We start from the raw sequence: 27,979 nt of genomic DNA, 5'->3' as shown, positions 1-27,979 counted from the left end.
TGAGCCCACCTGAGTGTGCACAAGGGGAAGAGGGGCACGTTCTTTCTCACTCTGTCACTCTATCTCCTATCGTGTGGACTCTAGAAAGGTGGGTCCTCTAGGCTTGATTTGCAGACCCGTGGCTCAAACACCATGCCAGCCTCAGTGGCCTTCCTGTGTCTCCGGGATAGGGCTCATATCTCTCCCACACCGTCCCTCGAGGCAGGTGACTTGTCTGTTTGGGCCTCTCTAATATGCCCAGCATCAAGCACAGTGCCTGGCACCTAGAGGGGGCTTGATTAATAGTTACTGAATATTGTGGTAGTGTTGTCCACGTAAGTATTTGCCATTTGTCCAGAGGCTGGCCAGAGCTCCTGCCCCACCCCTCATACACACAGATACTGTGTCTTCCAGTTTGCTTTCATTAGGCCTGGGCTAGGAAAAGCCAAATCCGTTAGGACTCCTGGTCACTGGTGGTCATCGTCATAGTTGGTCGGCATCATTGTCAAGATTTCTCTCACTTTGGCTTTGCAGCAGCCCTGCCTCTGTTTCCCCCTACCCCCCTGAATGAGGAAGTTGGCTTTTTCCTCAGGCCCGTTCCTCTGGACTGGACTTCTTGGCTCTGCTTGGCTGCTTTGGGGTTCCAGCTGAGCAGACAGAACATTTTTCCCATTTATTTTCCTAAGGGGTGAGCTCCCGTTCCTAATCGGTCCATCCCCAGCCTGAAGCCCTGCAGAGCACAGCCCGTAACAACTAGGAACTCACTTGGAGGTTTATTGGTGGAAGTACAAAGCACTGTGTTATAAGCACCCTCATACCTCTCCCACGGTCTTTTGGCCCACAGTGGGAAAACAGCATTGATAGGAGATTGTAGCAAGCGCACTGAATGAAGCTAGGGAAGATCGCCCCGTTCTGGATAGGTGTCAGGGTCCAAAAAAGTTCTCTCCTAGGGAACTGGCGACCGGAGCCTGCAGGAAGTGCTTATCTGGATTCTCTTGTTCCCAGAGGCTGTGGCTCAAGGCAGCTCTCATGGGTATTTTCAAACTGACTGGAGATGCCACCCGCAAGGGGGTCTTAGAGCTGTCCAAATTGTCTATTTTGATGGCAACATTGGTGTTACTGTTGGAGCCCAGGAATTTTGGAGTCATTGAAAGCAATAAAAGAAAGAGAAAGCATTGTTAAAAGTTTAATTTAAAAAAACTGTTTCTAAATTGTATATTTTCCAGTACAAGTGCCTTGAGTGCAGATGCGGATGTGGGAATGATGGCCCGGGACGACACGTATAAATGGTATGATGTATCAAGAGAGACTTGGGGACGCCTGGATGGCTCAGTTGGTTAAGCGTCCGACTTCAGCTCAGGTCATGATCTCACGGGTTCATGGGTTTGAACCCGTGAGATCTGTGTGCAGACAGTGTGGAGCCTGCTTGGGATTCTCTCTCTCTCCCTCTCTCTGCCCCTCCCCCATTCACATGCACACGCTCTCTCACTCTCTCTCTCTCTCAAAATAAATAAGTAAACATAAAGAGAGAGAGCGACTTGAACAAAGAAAACCAAGAAGGAGGGAGGCTCCGGCTAAGGTCTGCTCTGCTGGAGTGGAACAGATACCCCTCCAAATCTTAAGTACCACTTTTTATGTGGTGAGAACCTAATTTGTTAACTAAGACTCAAAGGCAAGATCTGAGCCCCGTGGGATCTGCCTGATGCCCACTATAACCTGACAGTTACCAGCATAAGGAAAAGAAAACCTCACGACAGTTCTCCAAAAACAGTAACAGCTTTGAAAAAAGTTACAGCCACTGAATGTGCCTAGAAAAACACAGGGTGTGGCTAACATTTTTAAAAATTTTGATTCTAAGTGAAATACATGGTTATTTTATTTTATTTTAGAAATTTTATTTTATTTTTCAACGTTTATTTTTTTTTGGGGGGGGGGAGGGGCAGAGAGAGAGGGAGACAGAGGATCCAAAGTGGGCTCTGTGCTGACAGCAGAGAGCCCGGTGCGTGGCTTGAACTCATGACCTGAGCCCAAGTCAGACTCTTAACCAACTGAGCCACCCAGGAACCCCCGGTTTGTTTTTTGTTTGTTGTTTCATTTAAAATAACCATGTTGGGGCACCTGGGTGGCTGAGTCAGTTGAGCATCTGACTCTTGATTTTGGCTCAGGTCGTGATCCCAGGGTCGTGGAATTGAGTCCCGCACCAGGCTCCTCACTGAGTGTGGAGCCTTCTTGAGAGTCTCTCTCTCTCTCTCTCTCTCTCTCTCTCTCTCTCTCCCCCCCCTCTGCCTCACTTCCCTGCTCTCTCTCTCTAAAAATTAAAAAAAAAAATGAAAACAAGGGAAACCACAAAAAAAGCACCAAATGGAAAATAAAAATCACTCACACTGTAACTATTCAAAGATAAGATGCGATGATTTTTTTTTTTTTTAAGTGAAAATAAGTTTAGAGTTATGTAGCCAGAGCCTGGCAAAATGGCCAAATAGTCTGAAAAATCTTTGCCATAAAACACCTAGAGATGCTAGATAAAATATAATCACATAATTTAAAGTGTATTGTTAAGCCCACAAAAAGCAAAGAAAAATCCCAGGGGTCAAAAATTAAAGGCTGGCAAAGTGTGGGCTGAAGCTGGGGGTGCCCGAGGGACTTGCCAGTCTTGGTGGCCCCGGACTTAGGTTTTACCCACTTCAGTTTAGGCCAACATGAGTCCCAAAGGTAAAGGCCTGTTTGAGAAAGCTCAGGATAAAAAAAATTCCAGCTACAGACTGCTCCAAGACCCAGACGGTTATCTTGTGTATCTGTCCATATCTGTGTACGAGGACGCACAGAGCAGCAACAGAGCATCTGATGTATCTGAAAACAGGGGAGCTCCTATTCCCTCCACAGGTTCTCAGTGGAAAGTGCCCGCGACAGTTCGAGGAGGAGGAAACTGGAAGTAAGTGCGAGGGCCCTGGCTGCGGCAAAGTCAGAAGAGGCTGGAGCCCTACATGCCTTATGGTCTCTTGAAGCCATCGGAACACTCTCTCTTGCAAGACACAGCCTCACACTAAGGAAAAGCCACTGGAAATGGGATCCAAATTGAGTAGGACGGGAAGAATAAAAGCAAAGAAAAGAGAAAGATCAGCTAAAGACAGGAGAGAGGATCACAGCCCTGGAAGTATAAGGCCATCAACACTTCCCAAAAGCCACACAAGAGGGAGCTCTAGAGATCAAACCAGAAAGCAACCTTGACCGACCGTCATTCCCAAAGGTTCAGGAAGATCATTTTCACATTAAAAATAACTGTCGGAAAAGGATAGTAATCAAACACCACACAAAATTATATGAGAAAAACAAAGTATATGAAGCATACTAAATGCTTACAATGAAAGCACACTAAAAAGATATGCCTGCAAAACAAATGAAAAGTACAACCTAGCCTTTCAAAACGAGGGGCGCCTGGGTGGCTCAGTCGGTTGAGCGTCTGACTTCGGCTCAGACTTCGGCTCAGGTCATGGTCTGGTGGTCCGTGAGTTCGAACCCCGCGTGGGGTTCTGGGCTGATGGCTCAGAGCCTGGAGCCTGCTTCCGATTCTGTGTCTCCCTCTCTCTCTGACCCTCCCCCGTTCCTGCTCTGTCTCTCTGTCTCAAAAATAAATAAACTTAAAAAAAAATTTTTTTTTCAAAATGAGCTAAAAGAAATTAAGAAAGTGATAGACTATATGAGGGTGCCACCCAAGTCAGAACTTAAAAGATTTGTAAATGGGGTGATGAAACTGAGGTAAGAATCAAACATTTTTAAAGAAACAATTATTTCCAAAATGAAGCCTAAGCCAGAAAGAATACAAGAGCAAACAAAGCAGACAGTGCCTTAAGAGGAAGAAAAGAATAGAAGGAGAGCTTAAAGAAAGAAAAAGAGAAAATGACAGCTCTATTAGATAGGCAAAGATGAGCCAATATTCAAATAACAAGAGTATCCAAAAGAGAAAATTTTGCATTATAATTCAATACAACTATCTTGAAAGTAAAACAAAACAAAACAAAACAAAACAAAACAAAACCCAAGAACCACAAGACTGGAAAGCACGTATAAAGGCACGCAATGACCTGGGAGAGCAGCCCAGCATGACCACCACGGGGACCCTGCCCCAGAGGGAGGCTAAAACAGCACTGAGAGAGAGAAGGGGTGTGGAGAGTCCCTTGTCTAAAGCTGCTGCCTTTTCCCCCTGAAGCTGAAAGAGAGGGGCCTTCCTAGGATCATCCAGAGATTTTGAACTGGGGCCCCCTGGAAGCAGGGGTCCTCGGAGACCCCGTAGGTAGGGACACAAGTCCTGAGCAGGAAATCTGAAGGGCGGGAAAGGTGGAAGAATAGGTCTCTTGGGTGGAGGAGTGAAGAGGAGTCATTCCTGTGTCCAGGGGCTCATCAAAGTCTGAGAGGACATTTCCTGAGGGCCAGACGTGGACTATACCTGAGACAGAGAGAGCCAGCCTGGAGCCATTGTAAGCCAAGAGAACGCCCTTACAGCCAGAGCCTGAGGGGCGTGGTGGCTGGAGGAAAGGAAGGTGTCAGAGTTGCAGTTGGGGGTGAGGGGGGTGTCAGGTGTGGGACTTTAAAGAACCCAAGGAAGCTTCTAAGCGAAAAAATTAGCTTTAAAGTTAGGAAACAGGGGGTGCCTGGGTGGCTCAGTCAGCTGGGCATACAGTTTCTGCTCAGGTCATGATCTCACAGTTCATGAGTTCGAGCCCCGTGTTGGCTCTGTGCTGACAGCTCAGAGCCTGGAGCCTGCTTCGGATTTGGTCTCTGTCTCTCTCTGCACCTCCCCCGCTCTCTCTCTCTCTCTCTCTCTCAAAATATAAATAAACATTAAAAAAAATTTTTTTTTTAAGTTTAGGAAACAGAAGGAGAAGAGGAGTGAAAACCCAGTGCCCACCGTGAAGGGCCATCTTAACATGAGGCCAGACTGAGGGAAGGTGTGAACAGTTCAGAGCTTTGGTAATTATCAGCCACATTTTAATTTCAGAATTGATGCTTCTTTGGCAATTTAAAGGGACAAGAGGACCTTTTATATTCTAAGAGGGAGCCCATATGCTTAGGGGGCCTGTCAGAGAATCAGCTTTTATCTAAGGGCAAGAAGAAAACTCCCACTGAAAAAATTATAAAGGGAAGACAAAAATAAATTTACATTAAAAAAACTTTCTTAGTGTTTATTTTTGAGAGAGAGAGAGACAGAGACAGAGCACAAGCGGGAGAAAGGCAGAGAGAGAGGGAGACATAGAATCCAAAGCAGGCTCCAGGCTCCGAGCTGTCAGCACAGAGCCCGACGTGGGGCTTGAACCCACGAACCGTGAGATCATGACCCGAGCCAAAGTCAAATGCTTAACCGGCTGAGCTACCCAGGTGCCCCCAAAATAAATTTACATTTTGATGGTATCCTGCAAGTTGTACTTGTTCAATGTAGTGATTGTGTGATCTTGCTTTTGTTTTCCATCGCTTGCTGCACAAAGAGTCTCATATAATTAGTGAATTAGTAAATGGCTTTGGAGTCATGTCTGCTTTGGGTTACTGTCTATTCTGTCCATTTTACAGAACAGATAAGTGAGGTGAAGAGAACTCAGAACTGTCTTACCCGGGGGACCCTGGTGAACCGGGTTTGGAGATAGTCAATACGGAGCTCCATGAGCCTGCCTGATCAGCTCACCCTCCTCTGATAACTTACTCACCCCTCGTTCTTTTTATTGAGCACCGTCTATGAAAGCACTGCAGTTTGCCTAGGGAATATTCAGACCCAACAGCCACAGACCCTGTTTTTGACAGGCTTATAATAAAACTGAGGGGAGAAATCATATGCATAATGGTCTAGAATAAAAAGAAGGAACTGAGGTAGTTTGGCCGAGGGTGCCACCGTCCCCACCCACAGCTCAGTGCTGCGGGAAGGGATGCCGGAGCTGCCTGCACGGGGGACCCACCTGTCCGCTGTGAGCTGGGGCCTCCCTGTGATATTCGAGAAACTGTCACTGGTCTGCTCGGCTGTCAACAGCATGAAGCTTTCGCTGGGCTGGGCGGATGGCAGGAGGCTGCTTTCAGGCTGGGTGGAGAAAGTTACAGTCAGATGACCAGGTCTGCCTGGAGTTCTCGGCCTCCTGGGGCCAGAACCTTGAAGGGACTCAGCCTTGAGTCTTCCAGGCTCGACCCGGAAACCTGTTCCTTAAGCATCAAGCCCCAGAATCATCAGAGCCCAACTGGGCCCTGGCAGGATAACGTCCTCTCTCTGCTGGGCTGCCAATGGCTACTGTGCCTGAACATTAAGAACGAGAGCAGCAGGGCTGGGAAGCTGACTTTGGAAGGCAGTGATAGTAATACGGAAAGGCCTTCAACTGAGACAAGAGGAAGAAAGGGTTTAGGTTCTGAAATCTGAAGGTGTTAGGCAATCCAGCCTACCGACCTCTTTCTTTCTGTGCTTCTACCCTAAGCAGGTCCTGGAAAAGCCTTCTCTCTGTCAAAAGGGGTGGGGGGTGGGGAGCCTCAAATAAACTGAGAGGAAAAAGCGAATCCTTGGGGGAAAGGTTTACAGACACTTGTGATTCAAGGGTTAAACTTCTTGATATATAAAAAGCTTTATTTTACAAACCAGTTTAGAAAAAAAACACAAAATGCCAATAGAGAAATAGCCAAAGAGCACAAAAAGACTGTATAATGATGTTCAAACTCATTGAAAATCAAAGGGCTGTTACTTTTTCACCTATCATACTAGAAAATTTATTAAAATTTATTCTTCTCTATTGTGATAAGGACACAGTGACATAGACACTCATATTACTGGAGAGAGTATACTTTGGCATGAGCTTTCTGGAAATAATCTGGCAATATGTATCAAGAGCCTTAAAAATGCTCATACCCTTCGAATTGTGCTTCTAATAATCTATTCTGAGAAAACAAGCAGAAATGGGATCAATTCACACAAATGCTTGTTCTAGCATCATTTACCATAATGAAAAGTTAGAAACAACTCTAAATGTCTGATAACAGGAGAATGGCAAAGTAAATTTTAATTCATTCACACAACTACTGGAATGGCGTGAAATTATCAAAATGATGTGTATGAAGAGCTTTAAAAAGAAACGGGAAAATGCTTCTGATATAATCTCAACTGAAAAAAAGCAACATTCAGACATTTATTATGTATTGAATATCCTCAAATATATAAGTTAAAAATTAATTTAAGATGGAAGACTGTCCGGACCCCAAACTGTATCACAAAACCGTAATCACCATGACAGTATGGTACTGGCACAAAAACAGACACTCAGATCAATGGAACAGAATAGAGAACCCAGAGATGGACCACAAACGTAGGGCCAACTAATCTTTGACAAAACAGGAAAGAATATCCAATGGAATAAAGATAGTCTTTCAGCAATTGGTGCTGGGAAAACTGGACAGCGACGTGCAGAAAAATGAACCTGGACCACTTTCTCACACCATACACAAAAATAAACTCAAAATGGATGAAAGACCTAAGCGTAAGACAGGAAGCCATCAAAATCCTGGAGGAGAAAGCAGGCAAAAACCTCTTTGATCTCAGCCGCAGCAACTTCTTACTCAACACGTCTCCAGAGGCAAGGGAAACAAAAGCGAAAATGAACGATTAGGACCTCATCAAAATAAAAAGTTTCTTCACAGCGAAGGAAACAATCAGCAAAACTAAAAGGCAACGGACGGAATGGGAGAAGATATTTGCAAACAACACATCAGTGAAGGGTTGGTATCCAAAATCTATAAAGAACTTATCAAACTCAACACCCAAAAAACAAATAATCCAGTGAAGAAATGGGCAAAAGACATGAATAGACACTTCTCCAAAGAAGACATCTGGATGGCCAACCGACACATGAAAAAATGCTCAACATCACTCATCATCAGGAAAATACAAATCAAAACCACAATGAGATACCACCTCACACCTGTCAGAATGGCTAACATTAACAAGTCAGGCAATGACAGATGTTGGCAAGGATGTGGAGAAAGAGGATCTCTTTTGCATTGTTGGTGGGAATGCAAGCTGGTGCAACCACTCTGGAAAACAGTATGGAGGTTTCTCAAAAAATTAAAAATAGAACCACCCTACGACCCAGCAATTGCACTACTAGGTATTTATCCAAGGGATACAGGTGTGCTGTTTCGAAAGGGCACAAGCACCCCCATGTTTATGGCAGCACTATCAACAGTAGCCAAAGTACGGAAACAGCCCAAATGTCCACTGATGGATGAATGGATAAAGAAGATGTGATATATATATATACAATGGAGTATTACTCGGCAATCAAAAAGAATGAAATCTTGCCATTTGCAACTACGTGAATGGAACTAGAGGGTATTATGCTAAGCGAAGCTAGTCAGTCAGAGAAAGACAAAAATCATATGACTTCACTCATATGAGGACTTTAAGATAAAAAACAGATGAACATAAGTGAAGGGAAGCAAAAATAATATAAAAACAGGGAGGGGGACAAAACATAAGAGACTCTTAAATATGGAGAACAAACAGAGGGTTACTGGAGGGGATGTGGGAGGGGGGATGGGCTAAATGGATAAATTATTGTTGTACTATATCCTAACTAACTTGGATGTAAATTTTTTAAAAAAGTGATCTAGGGGAAAAAAAGATGGAAAACTGTTAAGAAACAAAACAAATAAAAATCAGGGGGTGGTGGTAGGAATAGGCAAACCAGGAAACAGACTCTTAACTATAGAGAACAAACAGAGGGTTGATGGAGGGAGGTGGGCAGGGGGAGGGTTAAATGGGTGATGGGCATTAAGGAAGGCACTTGTGATGAGCACTGGGTATTGTAGGTAAGTGATGAATCACTAAATTCTACTCCTGAAACTAATACTACACTGTATGTTAACTAACTGGAATTTAAATAAAAAATTGGAGAAAGAATAAATATATAAACAAGCAAACATTAAAAAAAAAAAAAAAAAAAGAACCTGGCAAATTCAATCTAGCCTCTAACGTTAAAGAATAAATGTTTTCAAAGTTTCAATATATTCAACAATGTGAAAGCATATGCAAAATTCTTCAGTTGATATTAAGAAGACAGCATAACTCTAATGCCAAAACCAAATAAAGATCAAACAAAAAAAGGAAAAAAAAATACATAAAATGGAAGACTGGAAGGAAGTATGCCAGAATGTTCCAAGTGATTGCTTGGGGTTGGAGAGAAGTAGGGGTGATTTTTCTGTGATTTTCTAATTTTCTTCAGTGAGCATTATTCCTTTTTTAAAACTTAAAAACAAAAAACCCAACAGAAAACAATTTTTAAGTGAGATAACCACTTTATAGCTCTTTTTTTCAGAAAAAGAAATTCATTTGCTTTTTATGTTTGTAGACCCCAGTTTGATGCGTGTGTATCCTTGGCCCTTCAAGACGAAGTCTGCCCCTGCAACACCAGACTTTAATGCCCACCAATCCTCTAAGGAGCCGGGCTTCCCATCCCCCGTCTCGCTGCAGGTCTTGGTGGGAGGCCCCACTTACTGTTATTTCGGTGGAGCTGTTGGACATTTTGGGCACCAGGCAGTGCGTGAATTGGATTCTTGGGTCTTTGGTGGTGATGGACAGACCTTTCTGCAGAATTTTCACCAAGCGGATCCAGAACTGAAATACGGCCTCTGGGTGGTGTTCGTGGAGCCTTAGGTAGTAGATTTTTTCAGTCACTGTCCTAACCCTCAGGATGCGTTGGAGCCGGTCACAGATTTGTAGTTCCACAAACTTCAGGGGGAGAATCCTGGACACAATCGGGAAATCCCCACAGCAGAGGGGCCCATGCATTCGATCAATCATGCGTGCCTACCTAGAGCCTGGCCCCATCTCACTAGGCTCCCGCCTCTGCTTGGGGGATGCCCACGGGAGAAAGCTCATGGTCTGGGAGTGGGAATGATTACTAAAACTAACTCTTCTCTGACTTTCAGGGCCTTCATCACTAAAGAACCTGCCCACATCAATAACAATGGCTGATAGACGATGTCTAACCTCTCATTCAATCCTCACACCCTTTGATGAAAGAAAGGTATTTTTCATTCCATTGTACAGATGGTGAAACTGAGGCTCAGAACAGCTAACTGATGTGCCCAAGTTTAGACCACGTTAAGTAGGAACTGGAACTCAGGTGTTCTGACCCTATTTCCATCCAGATCTCCTCCCTGTATCCTAGTTAACCTTGCTGAGACAGTAAGAAGGGTGGATGTGTCCTGTACATCCAGTATTTGGGTTTTTTTTTTCAATTGTAACACTCCATAATCCCATCTGACTTTCATACCCCTCGCCTTTTTGTGGGGGAAACCCCTAAGTCTATAGTGACAATATAAAAGTAAATAAAAGGAAGCCAAGATCCTCAAAGACCAGGCTGAGACAGAGACCAGGGCTCTATCACTTCACCAAGCACAGTGTCTGGTATATCCAGATATGAAAGACATGTTTTTTAATGAATGAATTCTACATAGTTTATACACTATACATCGTATATACACATAGCTTATATACTGTCCTTTCTTTTTATCTAAAATCCAGCTGCAAAACAGTACGGTCATCCCACCCCTTCTGCAGCCTTTCTTTACCTGCTGAGGGTGACCACTGGAGCACAATCAGGTGAGCTCCAGGTGGAAAACTGACCCTGGGGCCAGGTGACGTTGGCCATCAGGAGGATGTTGGGGAGTGGCAAGGAGGGCACTGAGGAGGTCACCCCGAGGATCACAGTGGTAGAACCTTCATAGACATCCATCCAGCTCCCGGGCTTAGTGACCTGGAAATCAGCCCAGGTACATGGGTCAGGGAGAAAGAGGAAGGCAAGGGTGGGAGAATACAGGTGCTGGAAAGCAGCACTTTAACTTGGGGACATGCTCGGAGCAAGTGTGTGGCACATGGCCTGGGCAATGACCAGCATCCATCCTTTTTGTGGGTCTCTCCAAATAGACCAGCTCATTGGCGACAGGAAACTGTGTTGCCCTCCTTTGCATCCTCTGCATTATCCAACTTTAAAGGGATGTGTTAGTAAGAAAAAGCTGAGAGGCATTGACATTTTATTCCCCCATCCTCGGGTAGAAGCAGCCAGCACAGGTTTCCAATGATCTGGAAGGGAGATTGTGTAAAGAAGGTTCCAGAAGGGGAGGAGAGTGAGGAAAGAGCTAGTGAATGGGGCAGACCCAGGCAGCTCAGCTTGAGGGACGATTGGGGAGCTTCCCGCAAGATGAGGGAGGGCCCGTTGCTAGATCTCGTGAGAACCTGTTCTCTTGCAGCATCAGAGGCAGCCCAGGGAGACTGGATGCTTTGCACTGGGCACAGTATTTCAGCTAAGACACGCCCGCCTCACTGTCCAGGGTGGGCAGAGAAGCCTCCAAGGAACCACAAGGACCAAGGTAAGGTAAGGAACATTTGAGGAGTGACCGACCAGAGAGCCTTCTCCCAATGTTCTAGACTTTGTAGGACTATTGACACCATTTCACAGCCATGGTGGAGCCGGGGACAAGGGGAAAGCCCCAGGAATAACTGAAATTTCAGTTCCCATACGCCTGACTAGATGGTGCTCCTAAGAAAAGTCCATTTTCGTTTTGAAGGAAAAAACAAAAACAAACATTTCTTGGAGCCCACATTGCGGAATGACATTCACATGTACAACGAAACACAGGGGCGGCACACATTGAGAGTAAGTGCTAAGTAAAGGTTTGTGAGTGATGTTTCTTACAGGTGATGGCAGAGAGGTGATACTGAGGAGGGGGGAGAAAGGGAGCCACCTAATTGTGTGGGGTGATTCCTTTCAGGTCAACTTTTCCCTCTGCCACGGGCAGCTCCAGCAGGCAGGCTTTGCCCTCCCCGGAACGGTCCGAGTTTCCTGCTGCATGAATCACTAAGTGTCCACCCAGAGAATCTACACAGTTTTAATAGCAGGTCAAAGAGAACAGAGTAAGAGAATAAGCCTCCTGCCCAAACCTCACACCCAAATAGAAATGACTGGAATTCGCTATCCCGAGTCTGGATCTGCCACGTCCCTGCTCTTCCTCCGCTGAGACTGTGTTAGGAAGGAGCACGCCCGCGGGCTGCCAGCTGATTGCCCCACTCTGCAGCCCCCTGGGAGCAGTGCAGGAACCGGGGAGCGCTCGGAGCGGTGAACCGGCTCTTTGAAATCTGGGGGGCTCCGTCAGGGAGTAGCTTGCTGCTCTGTGAACGCGTCTTCTGATTGAGCTCAAATGGTCTCCACTCTCTCCTGTGAGTCCTCACTGCTTTGTGACCCCATCACATGGATTCCTGAGCACAGACCCTCCCTATGGGTTCTAGCCTCCCACTTTCACCCAGGTAACTGAAGTCCCTTGGCCTGCAGTGTCCTCCCTCTGCTCCTCCACTTACCAAAGTCTTAGGGATACCTCCAAGAAGGGCTTCACCTCCTCCTCTGGGGAGCCTTCTTCAACTGCCAAACTCCAAAAAGTGCTCTGAACTCCCCGGACACTAGCACCCTTCTCTCTGCTCATGCTTTAGGGATGAGCTGGTCCAAACCACCTGCCAGAGCTTTCTGAGCAGTGACCATGTTATAACATGCCCTTTAAATTGACAAATTCATGAGCTCCTTGGCCAGGGATATCATCTGATCTCTCTTTGCATCTCCTGCCCCGCACACAGCACACAGACCCTGAGAAGCTGGTCATGCGGCACCTGCAAAGGAGCACAGGTATGCAGATCCCAGCTAGACCTCTAGAGGGAGGTAGGTGGGCAGGCCCTCAGTAAGATGTCACACACACTTTTTTTTTTTTTAAGGTAAACTCTACCCCCAACATGAGGCTTGAACTCATGACCCCAAGACAAAGGGTCATATGCTCTACCCACTGAGCCAGTCAGGTGCCCCAAGATGTCATATGACTATCCCATACTCCCAGTGGCCTCATGCTTCCCAGACCAAAAATGCTAACTTCCAATGGCCATAGCACCGCCTTTTAGGGGATGTAGAATCTGGGCAAGGCCGATTCCAGGGGCTTGGCTCTCAAACAAGGCTATTTCTAAACCATCCCATGGAGAGGAGGTTGGATTTCAGAGCAGGGATTCTAAAAACAACCTTCATTCCCTCTAACCAACCATTCCTTCCCTAATGGCCCATGGACCCTGCCTGGAGGGTGAGCCCTGAGGTCCCCTTTTGCAGTTTGTAGTTCTATTTCCTGAAAGCATATGACCTTCAAGGAGCCCCATCATGCTGTAGGCACAAACTGAGCTGAACTTGGGATCCAGACCACACCCTCTGGTTGTCCCTAGCCATAGCAGCCTCCTTCTCCTCCCCAGGGCTTTCGGAGGCCTTTTTGGACCAGCACTTTTGGACCAACCCTTAGGAACAAGTTCTGGAAAGCGAAAGAAAGTGGGTTCTGAGCTGCACACAGGTACCTGGATAAAGTTGCTTTCAAATACCACCGAGTCGGAGAACAAGTTGAATTCTGGAGAATGAATCAGTTGACAAAGAAGGCCATCTTCCACCCCCAGATCCACTCCAGGGCCTGGTTCCCTGACCTCAGGTGGGAGGCCCCTAATTTTACTCATTGGTTCTTGGGAAGAATGGGCTGGAGAACATCTCTGGGGCTCCACTCAGACCCAGCCCAATTCCAAGGTGTTGGTGTGACCACTGCTCCCCCCAACCTCCACAGCTCCCCCTCCCCTCCTGACTTACAAGCTGTCCACCAGGCCAGGGAGGGCCTGTCGGCTCACAATGGCAGGCATGACATCAAGGAATGTGATGGGTAACAACAGGAAAGGAAAAAAAGAAGAGGCAAGGGAGGATTGGGGATAAGCAGAGCTTTTCTCTCCCCTTTCCTACGCACTACAAATTAGCAGTAATAGTAGTCTATTCCATTTTTCACTCAGTTTCTCTGCATACATGAGGAAAATGCACTACGGTTATGGCAAGACAGTGGTGAGCTGGCCAGAACAGCAAGGCAGTTTCTCCAGAAACCCACAGCCTTCAATTCTCTCCCCAGGTGGCGAAGCCCCTCACAAAAACTTTATCTGTGTGAATTCCCTGAAGTCAGGCTCTCACCGGGCCAGAGGAGCTCGGGGTGAAGACGAGTAATTCACGCCAATCTTCCCTACCTCGTTTCATGGGAGAAAAATGAGAACTTTTTGGAAACACCGGGCTGCTAACAAGGCAAAGAGGCTTATTTCTTTGGGAGCAGTGGGCAGATGAGGAAGTGCAGCACAATGGCGTGCTGGAGCCAGCACAAAAGAGACCCGTGAAAACGATTCGATTTTCAGGCATTTTACGAGCCATTGTTAAACATAGCCAATAGTAAAAATTTAACTACGGAAACTTACACTTCAACAAATTATACAAAAGCAAAGGTAATGACCCAAACTCACCACTTCTTAATTGTTTTACTATATTTTACTACTCTCTATACCCTTGAGGTTATTTACGTGGATTGTATCTACAGGGTAGAAACACTGTGTGATGCTGCACTACCTCGTCCTATCTTCTCGGGGTGTGTTGGTCACTTCATGTTGGTCACTATCTTGAAACCAGCCATGTTGGGAGTTATTTACACCATGGAAACCAATTAAGCCTCGATTTATTGTTTTGTTGGCTGTCTAAAGGGATAAAGGGGTGCCTGGAATCCTCAGTCGGCTAAGCGTCTGACTTTGGCTCAGGTCATGATCGCACGGCTCGCGAGTTCAAGCCCCGCGTCGGGCTCTGCGCTGACAGCTCAGAGCCTGGAGCCTGCTTCGGATCCTGTGTCTCCCTCTCTCTCTGCCCCTCCCCTGCTCACATTCTGTCTTCTGTCTCTCTCTCTCTCTCAAAAATACACATTAAAAAAAAAATAAAGGGATAGAAAAAATGTTGATGTAAATTGCGTGTGGCTGTTGCTGTCATATTGTAGGCACACAAAAAATCTGAGGAGTCTCAGTAGCTTTCAGTATTTGAAAGCTATTATCTGATTTAGCAAAGAAGTTGCTGAAGTCACTGATGAACGTGTAAAGTTCCAACATACAACTAGGTTAATTCACTTTCATCTTACTCGTTAATAGAAGTGGAAAAATCAGCCAACATTCAGGTCGGAACTGTACTTGTCAGTTGCGTTGGTTGGCTAGGAATACAAGAGTTTGACAAAAATCAGTGAAAGATTTCTGTGAGAATCAGTTGGCTATATGAAACGTACAAGAGCACTGTGTATTTTATTGTTAGTTGTAAATTGGGTGCTATACGCACTTTACGTCAGTAAAACTGTAGAGAAAACATATATACTTATATGTATGCATATATGTACATATAGATATATACATACATATATATTATGTAATTATAATGATATGATTATAATATATATGGCTAATTATAATGTATATGAAATTGTAGTTATAATGCATATAACACTATACATATCGTATATGTATATATATGTAATAATAACATGTGTATGCATGTATGCTTATTATTTTACATATTATATATATCCCCAATCAGACCTGGTGTGAAACATTTACTAGTGTACCATTTAGTGGCACCAATTCCTCCCCTCCCCTCGCAATCTCCTATCTTTGGTACCAGGAGAAGAAACTTCCACTTAAAGACTTCTTCAGGATGCATGAAGTTGAGGAGGAGTGAGTTTTTAGTTATCCTCTCAGACTAGGACTGGATAACTATCAGGCATTCTCACTTTGGTGTTTGTACAGGAGTGAGCCAAGGAGGTAAGTCGGTTCTCTCATGTCTTTTAAACCCTCAAGACACACGGGCACAATCCTCCTGTGACTAGAGTTAAATTTCCTGGTGCTTCTCTTAACATAGGGTGGGAGGCCTGCTTCTCATTGGTATTTTTCCAAACCTGTTACCTCAGAGGCAGAAGTTTGTATCGTAGTGGCTTATTTCTTCTTAAGACTTGCTCATCGTGGGGCACCTGGGTGGCTCAGTCGGTTGAGTGTCTGACTTCGGCTCAGGTCATGATCTCACAGCTCGTGAATTCGAACCCCGCGTCGGGCTCTGTGCTGACAGCTCAGAGCCTGGAGCCTGCTTCAGATTCTGTGTCTCCCTCTCTCTCTGCTCCTCCCCTGCTCACACGCTGTCTCTCTCTCTCTCCAAAATAAATAAAGATAAAAAAAAAAAAAAAAAAAGACTTGCTCATTGGAAGCGAAAACTAACTCTTACAATTTTTTATTGATGCAAAGATTATAATAGTAGAAATTCAAATATTCAAACAACCTTCAAGGTCATTATTTTGGCTTTTTTTGCATTATTTTACTCTCTGTTCTTGACATTTTTTCTCCTTTCCTTATAAAAGGTAAATGTCCATCAATAGAGCACCAGTTAAATTATGATACTTCTATATTAATGTTTTGCAGCCATTAAGATAAGGCAACTTTACATATACTGATATGGAATGATTACTGAGACCTATACAGTTAGAAAAAGATGAAAAACAGTATATATAAAATGCTATCACTTGGGTAAAAGGATTTAAAAAAAGGATATGCTTGAACATGCCCAGATCATTTCTGGGAGGATAAAAATGTAGGGCATTGGTAATGGTGGTGAAAAAAGGACTTATTTTTCACACTTTATTTTTTGTACCGTTTGAACTATTCACCATAAGCAAGTGTTTCCTTATTAAGTAAATTTTAAAAAGTGGTAAAGAAATTTCTTGTACATGGCTCTACAAATGTTTGCTGAGAAGCAACTATGTACATAGTATGCTACATACGGGAAGAATCATTATTATCTCTATTATTATTAGCTCTAAAAGTAGTCTGACCAGAGTTGTGGACATGTGGTCAGGGCTGTATTGAACATAACTGTTTACTTCCTGAGATAAAGACATATATTTGAATAAATACGGGCTGGAAGACTTCAAATATATAAAAACCTATAAACCTACATCTACACAAAGAGTAAGCAACCACTAGAAATTCAAAATACATGAGTCAACATTTTAACATATATACACATATAATTTTTGAAGTTCTTTAAACAAAAATTGAATATTTAAAAATGGTAACAATGCAGGGGCATCTGGGTGCCCCTGCACCCAGCATCCAACTCTTGATTTTGACTCAGGTCATGATCTCACAGTCATGAGCTGGAGACCCATGTCCGGCTCCATGCTGAGTGTGGGGCCTGCTTAGGATTCCCTCTCTCTCTCTGCCCACGCCCCACTCTCTCACTTGCTCTTTCAAAATAAGTAAACATTTAAAAATGTTTAAGTGATAACAATGTAGTATGAAACATTAGGTTTAGAACATACATAGAACTAAAATATAAGACAAAAAGGAACAGAGGATGAGAGGGGGAAATAAAGGTGTAGTATTGCAGGGCTTTGGTATTATACCTGAAGTGATAAAATACTATTTGAATTTTTTTTTCTTACATTTATCTATTTTTGAGAGACAGAGTGACGCAAAGCGTGAGCGGGGGAGGGGCAGAGAGTTAAGGAGACACAGAATCAGAATCAGGCTCTGGGCTCTGAGCAAGAGGTCAGCACAGAGCCTGATGCGGGGCTCGAACCCACAAACTGTGAGATCGTGACCTGAGCCGGAGTTGGACACTTAACTGCCTGAGCCACCCAGATGCCCCCGATAAAATACTATTTGAAGTCAGACTATAATAAGTTAAAGATGTTTGTTGTAAATCCTAGAATAGAGGAACCATTAAAAAAAATTAAACAGAGATCTATAGCTAATAAATCAATAGTGAAAATAAAATAGAACACTAAATAATTCACAATCCAAAAAAAAGTAAGGAAAAATGGAACAAAGAACAGATGGGAAATAGAAAATAACAAGATAGAAGATTTAAACCCAACCTTATGGATAATTACACTAAATTTAAATGGCCTAAACATTCCAATTGAAAATCAGATATTACCAGTCTGTATAAAAAGGAGGGCACAACTAAATGCTATCTGCAAGAAATCCACACTATATAAAGACACATAAGTTATAAGGATAGAGTAAGATAAAACTTTGCAGCCACTAATCGTATGTTAGCTAAGGTGGCTAGATTAATATCATATAAGGAAGACTTCATGACAAGGAATAATACACCTTGATAAAGAGGGACATTTATTTTTTTTTTTTTTTTTATTTTTATTTTTTTTGGGACAGAGAGAGTCAGAGCATGAACAGGGGAGGGGCAGAGAGAGAGGGAGACACAGAATCGGAAACAGGCTCCAGGCTCCGAGCCATCAGCCCAGAGCCTGACGCGGGGCTCGAACTCACGGACCGCGAGATCGTGACCTGGCTGAAGTCGGACGCTCAACCGACTGCGCCACCCAGGCGCCCCAAGAGGGACATTTAAAGAAGATAAGGGGGTCAATTTAGTAAGACATAACAATCCTAAAAGTATATGTATCCAATAGCAGAGTTTAAAAAAACATGAAACTAAAACAAATAGGAAATCAATAAGGATACAGAAGACTTAAATAACCATCAACCAACTTAAAAAAATTGTTTTAATGTTTATTTTTGAGAGACAGAGAGACAGAGAGAGACAGAGAGCATGAGTGGGGGAGGGGCAGAGAGAAAGGGACACAGAATCCAAAGCAGGCTCCAGGCTCTGAGCTGTCAGCACAGAGACTGATGCAGGGCTCAGACCCACAAACTGTGAGACCTGAGCCAAAGTCGGACACTTAACCAACTGAGCCACCCAGGCGCCCCACTAGCAACGAACTTTATGTAATTTTGTAAAAAAATTGTTTTGTATTTTTTAATACTTTTGATAAAAAATATTTTGTACACTTTCTGTAAAACACAGCTCACTCAATAGCAGAATCGACATTCTTTTCAAGTGCACATTGAACATTCACCAAGATACATCATATATTGAGCCATAAAATAAGTCTCAATAAATTTTGACTAATTAAAATTATAAAGGTATGTTCTGTTAACATAATCAATGAAATTGGAATCAATGAAATCAATGAAAGAAAAAAATATTTGGAAAATGTCAAGGTATTTGGAAATTAAACAACCTACTTCTAAAGCTAAATTAAAAAAAAATATTTTAATGTTTATTTATTTTTGAAGGAGAGACAAAGCATGAGTAGGGGAGAGGCAGGGAGAGAGGGAGACACAGAATTCCAAATGGGCTCCAGGCTATGAGCTGTCAGCACAGAGGCCAACGCGGGGCTCAAACTCACGAACTGTGAGATCATGACCTGAGCCGAAGTCAGACGCTTAACCAACTGAGCCACCCAGGTCCCCCCCCCCCCCCCTTTTTTTTTTTTAATTTTTAAAGTTACATTTTTTAAAAAGAGCAGTTGGGGTGCCTGGGTGGCTCAGTCAGTTAAGCGTCCGACTTCGGCTCAGGTCATAATCTCAGAGTTTGTGGGTTTGAGTCCCACATTGGACTCTGTGCTGACTGCTCAGAGCCTGGAACTTGCTTCGGATTCTGTGTCTCCCTCTCTCTCTGCCCCATCCCCCACTCACACTATGTCTAAAATATAAACAAACATTAAAAAATAATTTAAAAAATAAAAGAGCAGTTAAATTTCTAAAAATTGAAAAACGTATAGTTCGTGAGATCTAGAAAAAAAAAGAAAATATGTAAATTGCCAATCTGAAAAAAGGAGGGAACATCACTATAGATCTTGTGCACTTTAAAAGTATAATATGGAAATAGTTTTAACAACTTAATGCCAGTAAATTTGGCAACTTAAATGTTCTATACTAATGTCATCACACAGATATTACTAAAACTTAGGAAAAAAATGATTTAAAAAGAGATTTAGGAAAAATCAAATAAATATACATTCATAAAAGAAACTGAATTTGTAATTATCTTGCCACAAATAAAACTCTAAGCTCATATGTCTTCACTGGACAAGTCTATCAAACTTTTAAGGAAGAAAGAATATTAATCTTATATAAACTCAGGAAATGGAGTAGGAAACAGTTCCCAACTCATTTTATGAACCCAGCATTACCAAAATCAGATAAAGACAATGCAAGAAAAGAAAGTAACAGACCACAAACCAGCATTACTCATGAAGAGAGATACAAAATTCTTTATCAACAACAGAAGGAAAGATATACTATGTTCATGGACTGGAAGATTCAATATTAAGATGTCAATTTATCCCAAATTGATCTATAGGCTGGGGGCACCTAGGTGGCTCAGTTGAGCATCCAGCTCTTGATTTCCAGCTCAAGTCATGATCTCACAGTTTATGGGGTCGAGCCCAGTATCAAGCTCCATGCTGATAGCACAGAGCCTGCTTGGGATTCTCTCTCTCCCTCTCCGCCCCTCTCTCAAAATAAATAAAAACTTAAAAAAAAAAAAAAAGAAAAGATCTGTAGGCTCAATAAAATCCCAATTAAAATTCCAGAAGGCTGTTACAATAGAAACTGTAAAAGATTGTAGGCATTTAAAAATTAAAATTGTGAACAAATAACACATTCATGAGGTACAAACATCATAAACTTTCAAATGGGAGAGTGAAGAGCTCCTTCCCACCCTCATCATTGGCTTAGTTCCCATCACACTTGCCCCAAAATGAAGCCACTGTTGTTATTTTTTCTATTCTTTTAGAGTTTACACATACTTATACCAGTATAATACATTTAACTTTTTCTATCCCTTCTTACATAAATATGAGTACACTATTCTAATAAGTCTTATGAACATATTTTCCAATTTAGAATTCCTCAGATTAAATAAAACTACCTACTTTTATCAATTATTTGTTTCTCCATTTCATAATGTTAAGCAACAGGGAAAAAAAGAGTCCAAATTGCATTCATACTATTACAATATAGAAATGTCCAATGTGTATGAACAAGGTCTAGAAGGAAACACAATAATAAAAAGTTAATGTTTAAGTGATGAATTATGAGTTATTAAGTTGATATAGGTTTGCCATACAAAGCAAGTCAAGTCTGAGGCATTACTGACAGTCTATGGGCAAAGCAGCATGTAAACACTGCAAGTTACAGTCATTTCATAATTTTGATTTGTAACAATAGGTTTTCTTAGAGAAAAAAAAAAAATCTCACATGTGCCCACACAAGAATTACCTTGGGGGTGAAAAAGCACATTGTTGACATATTTTGCTACACCGCATTTTGGAGAGTTCTTAAAAAAAAAAAAATCATGTTGTAGAAAAAAGAGCTGCATGCTAGGAAATTACCACCCATTAATTCAATGCTATTGTCTAACTTACTTAGCTTCCATTTCCTCTGCAGTCAAATGAAAAGATCTATGCTGTCCAATGTAGTGGCCACTAGCCATGTGTGACGACTGAGCACCTGAAATGTGGCTAATCCAAATGAAATATGTTCTAAGTGTAAAATACCAATATAAATACACAGTACCAAAATAAAATGCAAAATATGTATCTCATAGATCACTTTTTAAGTTGATTACATGTTGAAATAATGTTTTCTAATATATTGGGTTAAATGTGTTTACAATATCTTTTCCTGGGGCGCCTGGGTGGCTCAATTGGTTGAGCGTCCAACTCTTGATTTCAGCTCAGATCGGATCCTGTGGGATTGAGCCCCGTGTTGGGCTCCGCGCTGAGCATGGAGCCTGATTAAGATTCTCTCTAAAATAAAAAAATATTGTAACAAATGATATATATATATCTTTTCCTGTTTCTTTTTAATGTAACCACTAAACAAATTTTAATTACCTATGTGGCTTGCATTACATTTTTATTGGACAATATTAGACTAGATCATATCTTCCACCCCTTAATATTCTGATATCTATCACAAGCTGTAGAGGCACAGCCCTTCACATCCAGAAAGCATTCCACAGCATGGATTTAGTGTTTCCTTCTTCCTTAGACTCCACTAGATGGCACTAGTGCTAAGACTTCAACCTAATAACTGGGATTTAAAATCTGTGCTTACCAGTTTTCTAAACATGCTCTGTGTGCTTAAGCTCATCTCCATGTCCTTTGCTCATGGTTCCCTCTTGTGGGAAACTCTGAACTTGGGTACCTATTCATTTTTAAAAATTCAGATCCTCTAAGAAGCTTTCCCTTAACATCTGCCTCCTGCCAGTAAATAACTTTATGTACTCAAATCCTGTACGCGTATTTCTATCACAGAATCTTGAGAGGTTATGGGTTTGTTTACATGTTCCCCCCGCCCCCCGCGGTCTTATGCATGTTATCTGAAGTAGGTAGTAATGAAATCTTAGTCAATGCATGGTACCCAGTAGGTGCCAAAGGCAATGTATCAGTCAGGATGGGCCAAGTTATGCTGCAGTAGCTTAACACAACAGAGGTTTCTTTCTCATTTATACTACATGTTCACCAGAGATGAACCAGAGATAAAGGGCTCTGCTCCATGACTTCCTCACTCCAGGACCTACATTAATGGAACAGCTGCATTTGGAGCATTGATAGTCACTGTAGTGGAGGGAAAAAGAAGGTTAAAGGTTTTGGAGGTTTTTGAACCAGTGCTTAAGTGTTCCAGTTTAGAATTAACACACATCACTTCTACTCACAACTCATTGGCAAGAACTAATTCATGGCCCTGTCCGACCACAAAGGTGTCAGGGAGTACACTTCTATCATGTGCTTGAAAGGCAAGGGCAGAAATACTTGGAGAACATTAATGAGTACCACTACTGAACCTTCTAGTGAATAATCATTCAGCTCACTATCCCTCCTGCAGGTGGAATCCATTCACCATACCTCCCCGAAGGAGACAATCCAATAATTCCCTTCAGCCACAACATCAAGGCCAAACTGAAGAATCTCCAGGTGATGCACAATGGTTTCTATACCAGTTTTGGATGTGGCTTGAGATGGAGATCTATAAACTAAAAAGACAAGCCATGTGCTTCCACACATCCAATAAATATTGGTGGAGGGGCGCCGGGGTGGCTCAGTCGGTTGAACATCCGACTTCGGCTCAGGTCATGATCTCACAGTTTGTGGGTTCGAGCCCCGCCTCAGGCTCTGTGCTGACAGCTTGCTCAGAGCCTGCAGCCTGCTTCAGATTCTGTGTCTCCTTCTCTCTCTCTGCCCCTCCCCCGCTCATGCTCTGTCTGTCTCTCTCTAAAATAAATGTCAAAAAAAAAAATTAGTAAATATTGGTGGAATGGGGACAAGATGAATGCACTGCGGGGAAAGGGGGAGAATGGGAAACACAGCAGCCTCATGATTATGACGTGCCACTGAGCAGATGCAGTGAAGTCCCCTTACCCCGAGGAAGGGAATATTCCTTGATTAGGCCCCAATTCTGCTTCCTAGGAGTACTGCCTTGGGCAAATGTACTCTCTTTTAAGCTACTGAGAATTTAGGGTTGTTGCTGCCGCATAACCTAATCTAATGTGTCCTTGACTGATAAGGAGACAGGAATGTGTGTGTTGCGGGGGGCAGTGGGGGGGGGGGGGAATGTTGCATGTTAAAAAAAGAAAAAGCCTTAGTATGTGTGACATTAACTTACTTGGAGGGCAGCAAAGAGATCTTATTGAAAGAAAGAGGACAACTCATGTTATACAGTAGAAGAGTATCTGGTAAAACTGTTGTCTACAGTAACTTAGAAGACACACATTATTTAATCTATCTAGTAAGAGAAAGTCAGAGAACAGAATTTTAGCAGCCTGAATTGGATACTGTTGGTCACCATCAACAAAGTACAGAATTAGCTCAGACAAGACCTGAACTGGCCAGTTTGCAAGCAGCACAAGGGACGTAGAGAGACTACAGAAATCAACCGGCTTGCAGGGTTCACAGAAGCAACTGCTTCTCATCCCTAACGGGTTAACAGATAAAGCTGAGAAATGTTTGGAATGACAGACGCCATTTTGAACTCATGTTTTTCAGGTAGAATAACCGATTGGCCATCTTACCCATCTAATTGCCTTGACCAGGTTTACCTATACCTGTCCCAGTTTTAGCTCTGATAAGTACTACACCCCAGAAAACCCCTCTGCCAAGCAAGTGGGGACAGCAGGTGACCCTACTCGTAAGAAAGACTGTAACAGCGGTATGACCATCGTATCTGTTGTTAAAACCTAAAACCTCCAAGTAGATCCAACTGTCTTAGAGCAAAGACCTCAAAGGTTGTGGCACCCTGTAAACCATTGCAGTTAAACTGCTTGGGGAAGAGACTTAAAATGCAACTCTCCCACTTAAAATTTGAAACATACCAAATGAGTCGGAGAGATGTGAGAATAAGAAAATATATCAAATTTAAGAAATATGTCTAGGAAAACTACTGGCACATGAAAGTGCCTGAAATCAGAGATAAAAAACCAACTATAGTTTTGATTGTACTATGCTGCTGAAACACAAGTTCACATAACCCCAGCCATCCACAAAGGATCAGGGAGCCCAATCGTGCTATGTGCCCAGAAGGTGGGAAGCTGGAAATACTTGGTAAATAGCACCAGTGACCACCACCGTGCAATAAATAGAAGTGATGTCCAGGGGCACCCAGGTGGCTCAGTCGGTTGAGTGTCCGGCTTCGGCTCAGGTCATGATCTCACGGTTCATGAGTTGGAGCCCCACAGTGGGCTCTGTGCTGACAGCTCAGAGCCCGGAGCCTGCTTCAGATTCTGTCTCCCTCTCTCTCTGCCCCATCCCCACTCATGCTCTGTCTCTCTCTGTCTTAAAAAGAAGTAAAACATTTAAAAAATAATTTGAAAAATAATAATAAAAAAAGAAGTGATGCCCAAACCACTAGAAGCTAGTGTTTCTGTTACAGTTTCAGCTAGTGGCACTTAGGCTTCAGAACAACCCAGGAAGCAAAAGTAGTTCAGCAGAGAAGACCATATTCCAGTCTTACCCTTGGGCAAAAGTAAATCAAACTCACCTCACATAAAATAACACAAACCAAGAGACTGTGAATGGATCTATATTACGAGGGACAGAGGAGTGAATGCACCTGAACATGGACGAGTGGTGGATACAAGTAGAAAAAAAATAGCCCTCCATTTCTGTGTAAAAGCCACGCTGCAGAGATCTGGGAGTGAACAGAAACAACTGTTGTGAGATGTGGGCATTTTACCAAATGACTTGGAGAACAGAGTTGAGCCCTCCTTACTTCAGCAGTGCAGAAGGAAAAAACCAAGGCCTACTGGACTGACAGTCTCCTTCTCCCAGAGACAGAAGGCAAGGGTGCTAGAATAATCATTTTTCTTTAGAAATGGAGAGTCAAGAGAATACTGGAATATTCTTGGCCCAGGATCAGAAGACTTGTTGATATGAGGCAGACACAACTGCCCTGGCCTCCAAATCCAGGTGTATTTACCTTATGTTTTAAACAAAGTGTTTTAAGTACTTTTCTGCTTCTAAGTTTTTAAGATGTCAAACCCCAGATCTAGGAATTAAGACCCTTCCCTACCACTAATTTCCAGGGCAGAGGTCAACATGACACAAAGTAGAAATATATACTCAACTTTTATTTCATTAGAAATCCATTTAAGCCACATGGTGGCCATAATGCCATGTCCTGAGCAGGCTTTGTCATCCCAGTGTCCCCTTCAGACTGATATTCACAAGTTCGCTGTATGTTGGAGAAAGGGCATTTAACATGTGAAACAATGAGAATTGGACACTATTTCATCATTCCCCCTCCCATACACCAACCCATACATCACTCCCACACAGATAAGCTCTCACCGAAGAGAGGCTGAACATCAAACTGACTGACTATAAGACGTGCAAGTCCAAAGGAACTCTTGGCAGATGTTGAGGAAGCAGGGACGAAAACAACACCATCTCCCAACGGCTGCACATGAAGCACAAGCCCCTAGCTAAGAGATGTCAGAGAACTGTTGTCAAGGACACCAGAGGGTACAGCAGACCCCGGGAAGAGTGACATCATTCCATCAGTCATAGGCAACCCGTTCACATGGGACAGGCTCTTTTGCCAGGACAGGAGCATCCAGACGGAGAGGCCCTTCAAGGGCCTGGTAACAGTTCTGATAATACTGATGTTCGGAGCCTGCCTGCGCAGTTCCTGCCCAGACCCTGCCTGGTGTTCCAAGGTTATAGCCGGTGGAGTGAGGTCTTATCGCACCCCTCTGGATGGATGGTCTGGAAGGCCCTAGGGGGCTCTGTGCTGGCTGGTTGACTTCTGGTGGTCCAGGAGCTCCCAGGTAACGGGCTCTCCAGTAAGCCTCCCAGGGACTCCATCAGTCTAACGAAAATGGAGAGCAGGGTCAACACCACACCTAAGAGATAGAGGTTCAACAGAGGCTTCATGGCTGAAAGGACCCCACACTCCTCTGTAGAGCAGTAAAGCTTTCTTCCACTTCTGGAAGGCCTCTGGATGCTGAGGAAAGAGAGGTGCGGTTAACCTATAGCCTTCTGGGATATGCATGCATCTGGCCCTGACTTCTGTCTTCCTAGGGAGCTAAGACAGGGAGATAGGGACCAGCGCATGTTCTTCCGCAACAGAATCTCCCAGCATATTTACACTATAAACTCCATGGCCCCAGAGCTAGACTTACTTCTTGGGCTAACTCAAAAGCACTCCTCAAAACTTTTACATCTTCTAGGGCACCTGGGTGGCTCAGGGGTAAGCTTCCCCCCCCCCCCCCACCCTTGATTTAGGCTCAGGTCATGATCCCACGGTTTGTGGGTTCCAGCCCAGCATCGGGCTCCGACAGCACAGACCCTGCTTGGGATTCTCTCCTTGTCTCTCTGCCCCTCCCCCACATGTATGGGTGCCCTCTCTCTTTAAAGTTTAAATAAACTTTAAAAAAAAAACAAACAACTTTCACTTCTTCTAAAGCAAAACCTTTTTACTCCTCCCGCCTGGTGCAATGCACAATCCCTGTGCCACAGCTCAGGGCACAGAGGGACCAAAAATCTTCCAGAACCGAGTCTGTTTCTGAGGGAGGAGTTGTAAGAACATGCCCTTGAGAAAGCAACCTGTCTAGAGGTCTCCCTCACATCTCAGTCAGGTTCCTGTTAATCATAAATTTTTTGATAAGTGAAAATAATTCTAAGACAGTCAAATCTATCTAGTTCACTTAACAACTACGCCCTGAATAGTATAGTGTGTTAGGCGCTCTGCAAGGTACTACGGCCACACGGGGTCCGGCAGACACGAACCCTGTCCTCATCGGGCGGACAATCTAAGCAAGAAGACAGGCAGTTACCACCCACCCACCCACCGCGCCAAGTGCTGTGACAAGAAGGGTTCTTCGGGAGGGCAGGACTGGGACACCTAATCCAGCACTAGCGAGCATGGGGAGGGCGTCATGTAACACAGGGTCATCCCTGAAAACACAGCTGGAGCGGCTGACTCCCGGACCCGAGTGGAGGAGGAGCAAGGAGCACCCGCTCCAGGCAGCGCGGCCCCAGGCCAGGAACCCGAGGCGGCCCGAGGGGCACGCAGCCCGGGGAATAGGGGCGGGAAGGCGGGGAAGCCCACAGGGTCGCTCACCTCCAGGAGGAAGGGCCAGGAGCCGTCCACTCGCGGTAACAGCGGGTCGTGCAGGAGTCGAGAAAGTCAGCCCCGGGACAGAGCTGAATCGCAACCAAGAAGATTCTCGGAGCACAAAAGCGCAGCCCTCCGCAGGCAACGCCGGGAGGCCGCCCACACCGCCCACTTATAGCCACGTCCCAGCCCCGGAGCCCGCGCATGCGCACTGGGGCCGCACGCACTCGCCCGGACGCACGTCCGCGGCCCCGCCCCCAAGCGGGGCGGTCCGAGGTCGGGGTCTCGGAGCCCGGCTCTCAGTCCGACCTGTTTTGGAAAGAACGCAACTCGGGGTTCTGAGTCACTGAGATCGGCAGTAAGGCCAGCGTGTGTGTTAACTCGGACTGCTTTTTCCTGCTGCAGGAAACTTTGGAAGGAATCGGCACATTTACCCCCGTACTAAGTGGATTGGAAGACACACCTGAGGTGCCCCAATCCAAGGGACCCTCAGGTCCGATGAAGACCGGTCTGCGGAGGAGGGCTTCCACCAGACATTCCAACAAAGCACAGATTGTCAGAAGGCATCAGACCCCCACCCCCTGCCCCCAGTGTTTAAATTCCAGGGACTGAAGAGCTGACTTTCACTTTCTAGAAGTGTCAGCATTCCGGGCACCACCCCCA

At 44.1% G+C, this 27,979-nt stretch overlaps 2 protein-coding genes across 4 annotated transcripts; both read right to left on the bottom strand.

Moving 5' to 3' along the window:
• Window positions 1-733: 733 nt before the first annotated feature.
• Window positions 734-27,423, bottom strand: GARIN1A (golgi associated RAB2 interactor 1A). 3 transcript variants are annotated; one of them, XM_060633051.3, is made up of 5 exons: window positions 27,323-27,423; window positions 10,570-10,754; window positions 9,491-9,740; window positions 5,922-6,040; window positions 734-1,098 (listed from the first exon to the last, which is right to left on the bottom strand). In XM_060633051.3, exons 2-5 carry the CDS (start codon window positions 10,731-10,733, stop codon window positions 903-905), a joined length of 729 nt encoding a protein of 242 aa, XP_060489034.2. In that variant the 5' UTR covers window positions 10,734-10,754; window positions 27,323-27,423; the 3' UTR covers window positions 734-902. The 3 variants fall into 3 exon arrangements, with proteins under 3 accessions (XP_060489034.2, XP_060489032.2, XP_078295902.2); XM_060633049.3 differs by lacking the exon at window positions 27,323-27,423 and adding an exon at window positions 13,373-13,658; XM_078439776.2 differs by lacking the exon at window positions 27,323-27,423 and adding an exon at window positions 12,353-12,586.
• On the bottom strand, window positions 25,308-27,607 carry HILPDA (hypoxia inducible lipid droplet associated). The gene is given in 3 exon segments (XM_060633052.2): window positions 25,308-25,977; window positions 25,980-26,203; window positions 27,323-27,607. Coding segments are annotated over 3 exon segments (462 nt in total). The 5' UTR covers window positions 27,523-27,607; the 3' UTR covers window positions 25,308-25,939.
• Between the last annotated feature and the right edge of the window lie 372 nt (window positions 27,608-27,979).

This window comes from Panthera onca, chromosome A2 (genome assembly GCF_046562875.1).
Source record: "Panthera onca isolate mPanOnc1 chromosome A2, mPanOnc1 haplotype 2, whole genome shotgun sequence".
Taxonomy (NCBI): Eukaryota; Metazoa; Chordata; class Mammalia; order Carnivora; family Felidae; genus Panthera; species Panthera onca.
This window is presented reverse-complemented; position numbering and strand designations above follow the sequence as displayed.

What these genes read in the sequence shown, in the direction of transcription:
- GARIN1A (XM_060633049.3), bottom strand. Translation starts at nt 13,525, where the DNA reads ATGAGTAAAATTAGGGGCCTCCCACCTGAGGTCAGGGAACCAGGCCCT. An exon ending in CCAGTGGTCACCCTCAGCAG is followed by an intron (nt 9,741 to 10,569) that starts GTAAAGAAAGGC and finishes GATTGTGTCCAG; the next exon opens with GATTCTCCCCCTGAAGTTTG. An exon ending in ACAGCTCCACCGAAATAACA is followed by an intron (nt 6,041 to 9,490) that starts GTAAGTGGGGCC and finishes TTCTCCACCCAG; the next exon opens with CCTGAAAGCAGCCTCCTGCC.